Raw genomic sequence first — 10387 nt, forward strand, 5'->3', positions numbered from 1 at the left:
CCCCATTTCAGGAGGGATGTGGACAACATTGAAAGGGTCCAGAGGAGGGCCACCCGCATGATCCGGGGACTACAGGGCAGACCCTACATTGAAAGACTGCGGGACCTAAACCTGTTCAGCCTTCACAAGAGAAGGTTGAGGGGGGACCTGGTGACTGTCTATAAACTCACTAGGGGGGACCAGAAGGGTTTAGGGGAGACACTGTTTCCCCTAGCACCCCCTGGCATGACAAGGAACAATGGACACAAATTATTAGAGAGTAGGTTTAGATTAGACATCCGCAAGAACTACTTCACAGTTAGGGCGGCTAGGAGCTGGAACAAACTTCCTAGGGTAGTGGTGCTGGCTCCTACCCTGGGGATCTTTAAGAAGAGGCTTGATGACTACCTGGCTGGACTCATTTGAGTCCAGTCTTTTCTCCCACCCAGGCGGGGGGTCGGACTTGAAGATCTACAAGGTCCCTTCCGACCCTACTTCTATGATTCTCAGGACTGACGTGCTCCACTACTCTTCACTTGGATATGGGACACTGCTAGTAGCATCCAAGGAACTATATACTTCTTAGCTATCAGAAGAACAAATTAATTTGAGGCATTTGACAAGCTTCCAGCAAGCGGCTCACACACGGTGGAAAGGCACGGCTCTGCAGCTCGACTGAAAGAAGGAAATCCTGGTTAAGTGTATAGCTATCATGCTTCTCTCAAGAATCATGGTAGATATGTGAGCAAGATGTGGGCCCTGAAGCATTGATGAGGTCTCAAAAAGAATGAAACACTACTCTAGGAAGATTAACAGCAAAAGGAGATATGGGGGTTGTCCATATAAAAGCCACTTTTTGTGCGTCAAAAAGATGACATTTCAGTGTAGCTATTAAGCTCAAGCTGATTTTGATGAAAGGTCAGAAGCAAGCACTAGAGGTGCTACTGCAATCTAGAAGACCCTTGCATATGTTACTCAAGATACTGCCATATTGTTCCTAGAGCTATCCCTCTTTTGAACTTATGAAAACAGGAATGTCAAGAACTTCAATGTGAAGCTGCCTGGGGATTCAGAAGTGGTGATCTGAAGGGCAAGTAGTTTCCTCCAAATGACTCCTGATGACACTTTTTGGATGAAGTGCCTTACTGATGAGTCAAATGTTAATACCATTAAGCACTGGCACTGAAGGCTGAAGCAAGATATTTCAAGGTGGCAATGAAACCTTGTTATTGGGCTTAGGGCAGTAGTACTAACACATAAGTACAAAAACGCTATGTAGGGTAAAAAGCTAATTCTTGCCCTTATAATACAAGTAAAGCCTTATTTTTTTTGATCATCCAGCTACATTTGTCTAATGTAGATATAGATATATAGACTAGACCTGATGATTAATTCTCACCAAGAGAATACTGGGTAGTTATAGAGAACCTGGAACCAATGAAATGCAATACTAACAAAATTTTTAAAGTATACATTTTTAGTAAATGTTTACCTACTATGTGTGATCATTCATCTTTAGTTATTTGTTTGTGTTGCTTAAGGAAGACCAAAATTCACCAAAACATTTAAGCATAAGTGTTCTGATAAATATCTTATTCCTTTTTGGAAATCAATGGCCACTAAGTTAAGCATATATATGAAGTGAATAGATGAATATCAGTGTCACTAAGGATAGATGAATATCAGTATCGTTAAGTGGGACCAGAGATTAAACTCTCCACGGTTTTAGTGAAAATTGCTTAATCCAAGCTGCGCTGCAGAGGGATTACATACTAAAACCAGTGACCTAAGAAGAGCTAAAATGCCTTTAAATATATCAGAATACAACAGGTTAAACTATAAAAAATTGAGTTCTTACCTCACAAAATTAAGTTGCTAAGAGTGCTTTCCCTATAAAAAGGGTACAAATGCAAGTTGTGTGTTCACTGCAGACAAGCAAATGCAAGAATAAATTTCCTCCCACTGCCTTTTTTGTACGCTTCACCCACCAAAGCACATTTAAACAGGCAAGTCAGATTCTTTTCTGACCTGTGGCCTCCTTCGCTAGAAAGAGAGAATGCACATTTTCTGAAGAAGCTACCAAAAGCAGTAATGGTAATGATCGCTTTTATACAAACTTGATTATGTTCAAATTGTTTCACATTAACCATTTAAGATTGTGAAACGGCAAGGACTTTCAAACATTAGTCATCCAAACCATTTTAGAACGAGCTATCTATGTTTAAAAGAGTCACATATCTTTTGTAATTAGAATTTAAAGATGTGATAGGGTTGTGATAACTAATGCACAAAACAAAAATAAAAATATTCCAAATATTGTTTTAACATTCACACACAACTGTATTTTTTACAAAAACAGTTATAAACATAAAAGATACAAAACAAATTCACCAAGTTCTTATTAAGCACTTTTATCTTTTACCTTTTTATCTTTCTCTAAGATTGTTTGATCTCTTTGCTGCAGAAGACGTTTCAGTGACATTACTTCTTCTTTTAGCTGACTTATGAGGACAAAGTTGTCAGTTCCCCCACTGTCTGCTGACTGATTTATAGAGCTACTAAAAGTAAAAAGGACCACAACTGTTACTCACATCAACCAAAAATGGCATATTTTTCAAAGTTCAAATTGCATAATTAACAATTCCACAAACATCCTTAAGGACTAATGCAAAAAAGTATGTACCTGACAGAAATGGATGCAACTGGCAAATTACCTTACTAATGGCACACATTACATACACCTGCAGAAATATAATTGAGTATTAGCTTTGAGGGGGTCAAACACTTCTCAATTGAAGCAGCCACTTTTTACATTTATTCCCACTGTTAGTCAGAGACAGCATAAAAGTGTAGTCTCAAGCATTTAGGTCCAAAAACATTCTCTAGATATCAAGTCAGTTTCAAGCAGCAGGTTCAAACCTGCATGCAACTGAAAAAACAGTTTTAAGGAATACCATTTGCTTGTGGTCTTATACTCAAGTTTTACTTTATTGTGCCCAGAGTACCTCAAAAAGCAGGAAACACAGTGCCAGTTTTCTATGCGTAATGCCATTCAGCTGACTGACAGCATTCAAACATGCAACCCACAAATTGCCTGGATGGACAATTCAATTTTTCACTTATTATTCTCCAAGCAAAAGTAGCTAAGGGCTATAAACCCAATGCTCTACTTGGCTGAAATGTCTCAGTTGTAGAAAATATAGCTTTACCTATCTCCATTGGATGGCTTGGATTCCAGTTTGGGTTTTTTCTTTGGAGTGTCATTCTGAATAGCTGCAGAGGATTTATGGCTAGAATCAAATACAAAAAAAGGTAAATTTAAAGCAGTCGCATTGCATCATACAGCAGAACTCCAAAATCCCCAAAACTTTCAATAAAAACTGTAAGACAAATTTACCAAATTATTCTGAAATGGTTAGTGTATTTACCTCTGTTTCCATAGTCCCTGATCTTGCTCTGGACTCAGGCTGCCTATTCTGAAATGCATGCAATTAACATACAGTTAGTAAGAATTCAGCTTCCAGTCATTGTAACCAAACAACATTCACATACTCATTTTTAAGTTCTGAGCAGCAAGCAATATGTAGGTCTAGACAAAGTCCTGCCCCAATCATTTTTAGACGAACTTACTGATTATTCATGTGTTGTTAGCCAGTGAGCAAAGCATCTATTAATCACATTTATGATTATGCTTTATTGAGATCAAAATCCTTTAATTAAATGTTGTCATAAAGAACAAGGGGCAGAGTTAAGGTTGACAGTAAAACCTTAACTTTGGCATTTCTTAGTTTTTGTGAATTTGACACTGCTCCTTTAATACTTGACAGAGTAGAACTACTTTGATGTGTATCTTAAGTAATTTGAAAGGTACAGGGAAGAGCAAGTAAAGTAGTTGGGTTCATTGTGCAACCTAGACGATGGCACTGAAACAAAATGAGCTCTTGTTGAGCAGTTTAATTCCATACACCTTTTAAACTCCATCCCACCCCAGCATGTCCACTTCTCTACTCGTGGATAAAAGTTGGGTATCTTGATATGGCTGAAGTGGGCTTAAAACAGAAACTGCTAACACAAGAAAGTACCAGTCCAGTGGGGCAACCACTTCTAGGGCAATCTGCCCAGAAATACTATAATATAGACTTCCAAAAACATGTATATGTTCTGCTATATGTATAAGTCTGTTTAAAAGTCAAATTACTTTGCATTGTTTTATCTACCAGATGCTTGCTAGGTCTCAGGAAATAAGATTTGACCAGTTATATCTTAAATCAAACAGGATTTTCAGCAGAAGTTAGGCTTCTGTCCTCCTCATTTACCTGCCAAGTCAATTTCTCCCTCAAATTAGAGGGATGAGAAGGAATAAAATTATTTTTTGTAAAGGAAAGACTGTTTTTCCAATTGTCACTTTTGCATTTCATTTTCAAAATTAGCCCATATTATTTAAAAGTTATCCCTATCAAAGCAGTGTGTGTCCACAAGAGGAAGCAGAGAAAGTTATAAGCTAATTAAAATGAGAATTAGAACGAAAATATTCAGGTGGCCTTCACTAAAGGAATCATTGAATAATATGCTGGAATACATAAATCTGAGAAATACAAGGAAGGGAATTATAAAAAGCTCTGAATTTATAAAGTGTTATCTGTAGTTATAATGATTCATACCACAGTGTACTTTTAATATGGTAGTAAAAAACAAAAGTAAGATACTCAGAGAAACAGCCATTTAAGGCTAACTAGGATGTACATATGGCTGTAAAAAGACGATTAAAAAATTAGTATGCTGTTTACAACACAGCAAGATTGGTGTAAATATTCAGAAAGGTTGCAGGAATAAATTAAAACAGAGAAAAGTATTGTAAGAATGGCCAGATAACCATCAAAAGCCTAACTTACAATAGCACTGCCTTGTTGCTGATGGGACAGCACCTCATAAACTATCAACAAGACTTGAATGTACTACATTGACTGGAGAAGAACTCTTCCTAAAGTGAAGGAACAAAACAAAAGTAAAGTGTTCCTAAGAAAAGTATTTTCATTACCATTTAACTAAATTACTCTTCCAGATCTACAGACAGTTACATTATTACCTGGTAACTAGGCTACAAACAGGATTTGCTTTTTACTGAATTATTTCTCATGTCTTCAAGTGATGGGAACATGGAGATTCAAAGGTCATGTCCAGACGAGCACGGCTGTGTAGTATGTAGCGCTGCAGGCCCATCTGTGGCGTGTCTCCCTCACACCAAAATATTTTATTCCCATTTTCAATTCAGTAATTGAAAGTTGCTGTTAAGTGATGTTTAAAATGTCCTGAAATATGACCTCACTACTTATCCCATCAAGTAAGAACCTTTTAGAGAATCAGAATCATCGGTGACACGTTGGGGGGAGGGGGGGCCATGGGTGAGAGGGGAGGGGACACATGCCCTTCCAAGATTACTGCGCAAACAGTGGGGCGCAGGGCTGCAGTCCAGAAGGAGTCAGGGCCTGGCCACAGTGGGGGCAGCAGTGGCGGTGCAATTTCTGCACTGACCACAGGGCTGCAACCCAGTCACAGCCAGCACCCAGGAGCAGTGGGGACAGCACCAGTGGCATGAAGTTGTGCCTCCCCACCCCCCTGTTAACAGTTACGCTTTACCTCTAATTAGAATACTTACTTGTGATGGCTGCTGCTGTGACGGTGATGATGGTGGTGATGGTGATGGTGTTTTGAATGATGCTGATCTTTCTCAGTCAGAGATGAGGATGATGAATTAGAATGTGAAGACCCTAGACTTTTTCTCTGTTCCTTTGTCTTCTGGAGAACTCTCTTGTAGGACAGTGTGCAGAGCCAACATAACAACTTCCCATCAACCTTTTTGGGGAAAAAAATTGCAGTTAAGTAATCATGCACTAGGTATTAGAAAGATAAGCTCAATTTTCAAGAGATATCATTGTGATTCTGGTATATGAAGTTCATTCTTTAATGTACAGGATGTTTACTCTGCTTTTTCTCAACATTGTAAGTTACACTGCAAATTGGTTCTACCAAATATAGACATATACTACATATTCCAAGAACTGGAAAATTTTGCTCTGAAGCACTCACTTTTAGCTTGGGTCTCACATGGCCATGGAACCTTTCTTAACCCAAGGCAGAATAAGACATGTTATACAGTGGAGTCACATCTTACACGGGGTTTAGGTTCTAAAGTCAGTGCGTAAGGCAAAAATCATGTATAGTCAAAATTACCCTTGGGCTTGCCCAGTGGTACAGTCCCTCCTTCCTGCCCAGGGCAGCCTGCACCAAACTCCCGCCTGGCCAGCGTGCACAGCTTCCCAGCAGGACTGCTCCCAATGTAGCTGCTTGACCCAGTGCACAGCGCTGTGGGGGGGCAGCTGCAGGCTGAATCCAAACAATCTGCACTCTGGGGCATATGCATATGATGAATTTGCGTAAGTTAAATGCGCGTATGATGCGACTCCATTGTATGAACCTGGTCCGTTCCTCTATGGTAACTAAGGAAAAATGTCTTTGATGGCAGTGTTGTTTTCAACCTGAAACAAAAAGGGTTATCACCAATAAAAAGATGCTCGTGTGACTAGACTGACGCAAGAGGCACAAGGCAGACGAATAGGGACTATGTATTAACATCCTATTACTTGGGCTAACTTAACGCTTGGAGGAACACGGGAGTTAACTGCTTTGTTCATCTCAACTGATCTAACCAACCCACTTATTACTTCTCTTAGCAGCCTTCCCCACCCTCCTGTTTCTTTCCCTTCTATATATAATCTTGTCTTTCTGCCAGTCCATTCCTAGCATCTGATGGAACAGATTGTTGCTCATAAAAGCTCATATGCCTCTCTGAACCAATTTTTCTTAAGATTCTACATTGCCCTACCTCCTTGCCTAACTCCAAACTAACTGGTCTAGCCATGTCTATGCACGTTTGAGAAGTTAAAATGGACAGGTCTACTCAGAGCCATAGCAAAGGTTAAAAGGAAGTCTTGAAGATTGATAGGAAAAGGTGGAAGTAAGAAAACCAAGTTACAGAGATGAAATACTTAAGGTTGTGGGAAGTAGGGGAAAAAAACCCACTCACACTACTCCGTTGCATTAACTTTGTTCCTATACAGCTGTCATGGTTAGATTATATTTTAGAGCTGACATTAAAATTTTTTTTAAAAAAGAGATTCTTTAAGAGCAGGTTGGTCAGCAGAGGAGCTAGTATCCGGTCTTCGTGGATCACATATTTAATGCAAAGTTTCATGAAAGGTCCTTACATTGGAAAAGTAAATGAAATGCTCTTTACAACTTTTTGATGTTAGTGAAATTCACCTTTACTTTTAGAGAGGGAAGATTTTCAGTCATATCTTTTGTTTTCATGTTAAACTGTTACAGTTCAATAAAGACAATGCATACCTTCCTTCTTCCCTCCTCTTTTCGATCAAAAGCACATTGCTGCTTGCACTGTTCACATGTCTGAGGTGGTCCATATTTCTTTTCCGAGTTTGTGCAACGTTGACATTTTGTGCCAATAAATGCTGCAATAATATTACAGTACTGACAAGGCTTCGGCTGAAAAATAACAGAGAAGCAGAATTAAGGTCAGTATAATTAAAATTCTTCCAGGAAACTATATAGTTGGCCCAATACAAGATATCACAAAAAGACCCTTGCCTCTTGTATTTTCCCTGGACCATCATGACTACAACACTCCCACCACACTAAATTAATGTTAGTATTTTCAAAAATAAAATGGTGTTTCTAAGCTAATAAATCTTTAAGGGATCCTGCTTTAAATATGAAGCATTCCAACTGGTATTGCATTCCATTTTCTCTACATTTTTTTCCATTAAAAGATGCCAGCCCAAATGGGAAAAATAAACACTTGTGTGCATGTTCTATGAAAGAAATGCCCAATTTTGGATGACAGCTTCTTCTCTAAGTACCAAATCAAACTTTTTACATCACCAAGAAATAAGAACCCCCCCCTGCCCCCAAAAGATCTGAGGAGACCTAAGGAAAGACACCTGATACCTGACAGCTTGTCCAACAACTCTCTCACAATCATATAGGTGATGCAGTGTAAGATACCAGAAAAATATCTCTGCCTCACAAAACTTTAATTTGACCATTTACATTTTTCTGACTGGTTTTGAGAACATCCCAAGCCCTTCAAATATGCAGGGGGTTGACTGCTGCAGGCGCATGTTTCCAGGTTAAGGCTTACAATCGCTTGGGGAAAAAAATAACTCTTCTGATAACTGAAGGTAAATTGAGTTTAATCTCCATCACAAAATAAAGCTGATAAACATATGGAACTGGGAACTAAAATTCCCAGTGTTTCTAAAAATGCCATTAAAGTTCAGTTTCCTTTGAAGCAAGTTCCACTTTTAATAAAATGTTGCTACAGGTGTTGGCACATCTGTATTATACTTGGTTTACAATCCCTTAGGATTTTCAAAGAACATCTTGTTTCAATTTATGAAGTATTATGCAGATTACATGGTGAGAGCTTTTATATTTAACTTGTCCATTAAGTTGTATCTTATCTAAAAAGTATGACTCTAATTGCACAATTCATAGGATCTAAGCACTTGTTTCACAAGAGAAATGCTTTTTATTTTAGTGAATCATCTCAACTGCCTCCCCACAATGTCCACATTGCACTCTGACAAAAATGGTATATCAGGACACAGAATTACCCATTATATGCACAACTTCTGTAACACAGATCTAAGTGGCAATTAAAGGTAAGGAAATGCAAATTAAAATTAACTTAGCCACATTTTTTTAATAACCCTAGTGTGGTCACCTTCATTTAAGAAACATTAATGGGTGTTATCTACTAACCCTGCTCCACGATCAGATTTTCTCATTAATCAGATACTGAAGACAAGAGACAGCAACAGCAGCCCCTAGATATAAGCATTTCTATTCAAAAGCTTGGAAAAAATGATGCATGTGCAAGTGTATACATTCAAGGAATCTACTTAGTTATTTGTAACTACTGAACTTGACTGCACATTTCAACTCTTGAAAATCCTGCAAGGGAAAAGAGTGCCTATTTAAAAATAGCAAAAGTACTCAGCCATTGAAGGTATAACTTTTCACAAGATTTTTCCTGAATAGAAAGCTTCATCCCAAAAGACTCATTTTCCACAAAGTTTTATGTGCAAAAAGTGCATTTACAACTGAAACTATTTTAGACCCTGAATTAAAATATTCAACTGTGCATCATAATATCAAGACACAGGCTGTCCCTTGCACATCTATTGTATTTGGCTGGATAATGGGACTCTTGCATGCCTTTTTGAGAATAAACTGCCAACTTACCGTTCCAAACTGCTTCACGTTTTGGGCACATTTCTTGCATATTGTGTTAGTTTTGCTAAAGAGAAAATTTTGCAAAGTTGAATTCAACAACAAAGATGTATTGATTCCTTACTAGTTATTAGTAAACATGCATACAAGTGCATAAAATGTTTAAAATATCGCTAGTCCAAACTAGCCAAGTATACAATGCATTTATCTTCTTGTATCTCACGCTGAGCAAAGTGGGAAGCAAATTGCTGCGGTTGCAGTTTGGCAAACAATTTACCATTCATTTTAAACCATTCATATTTTCACCCACGATGACTAGTTTCCCTTGCGGCATGCGTGCACGATCAGAAAAGGCTGCTCGCTGCTTTCAGATGCCAAGTGTCACCCATCAAGCCCCATTTCTGAATTTGGGATTTTAATCCCGCTGACGCGCGAGAACATTTTAGCCCCGGCTCGAACTTTTGGCCCGTCCCCCTCTCCGACGCGCGCCTTACCTCTCCTGCTGAAACTCTGACCGGCAGTAGGTGCATTTGACCATGGGGTGTGCAATGCGACATTCCTGAAAACAAAAAGGGCCGTTATGACCTTGCCCCAAGCAGATGCCCCCTCGGGATGCCTGCAGGGTTTCCCCAGGCTCCTTCCCATGCCACGTAATTCATGCCAGACACAAGGCCAGATGCAGGCACGGGTGAACCAGGCTTACGCCAAGCTCTGGACAGAAATGGGCCTGAAAACGGTCATTTTTTGATTATTATTATTAACGTTCTGTCTAGCGACGGGGTGGGGCAGCGATACTACATGCTTGCCCAGGGTCTGCTGCTGGCTCCTGAAGAGTCCGGCTGCATGACCCTGCGTGATCCCCACGTGGGAGCAGGTGGGGAAGAGTCATCGATCCTTCCCCGCCAGCCTAACTTTATGGCGCCCCTTCCCCGAGCCATGTATGTAACGTGTGACGGGGCGGGGGCACCTTGCAGAGCTGCTGGCCCTGGGACAGCTCCTCGAAGGGGTAGCGCTGGTTGCACTTGGTGCAGGCGTACAGTGCCGGGGCCGCCGCCGCCGCCATCCGCCCCCGCGAGGGGGGGCCAGGCCTGGGCCGCCG

The 10387-nt window shown here is 39.9% G+C and overlaps 1 protein-coding gene across 2 annotated transcripts in view; it reads right to left on the reverse strand.

Annotated features, from left to right (window-relative positions):
• The window catches only part of FAM76B (family with sequence similarity 76 member B), a 19819-nt gene extending 9438 nt beyond the window's left edge, over positions 1-10381 (reverse strand). The window contains exons 1-8 of one of the 2 annotated variants that reach the window (XM_019525162.1): positions 10256-10381; positions 9783-9847; positions 9301-9355; positions 7384-7539; positions 5636-5832; positions 3408-3455; positions 3189-3269; positions 2402-2534 (exon numbers count right to left, since the gene is read on the reverse strand). In XM_019525162.1, the coding sequence (XP_019380707.1) occupies positions 2402-2534; positions 3189-3269; positions 3408-3455; positions 5636-5832; positions 7384-7539; positions 9301-9355; positions 9783-9847; positions 10256-10351 (831 nt within the window). In that variant the 5' untranslated portion in view covers positions 10352-10381. Of the gene's footprint in view, positions 1-2401; positions 2538-3188; positions 3270-3407; positions 3456-5635; positions 5833-7383; positions 7540-9300; positions 9356-9782; positions 9848-10255 lie in introns of both variants that reach the window. The other variant, XM_019525161.1, reaches the window with a different exon arrangement.
• Positions 10382-10387: the final 6 nt, after the last annotated feature.

Source organism: Gavialis gangeticus, unplaced genomic scaffold, assembly GCF_001723915.1.
Source record: "Gavialis gangeticus isolate Ggan-Ray unplaced genomic scaffold, GavGan_comp1, whole genome shotgun sequence".
Taxonomy (NCBI): domain Eukaryota; kingdom Metazoa; phylum Chordata; order Crocodylia; family Gavialidae; genus Gavialis; species Gavialis gangeticus.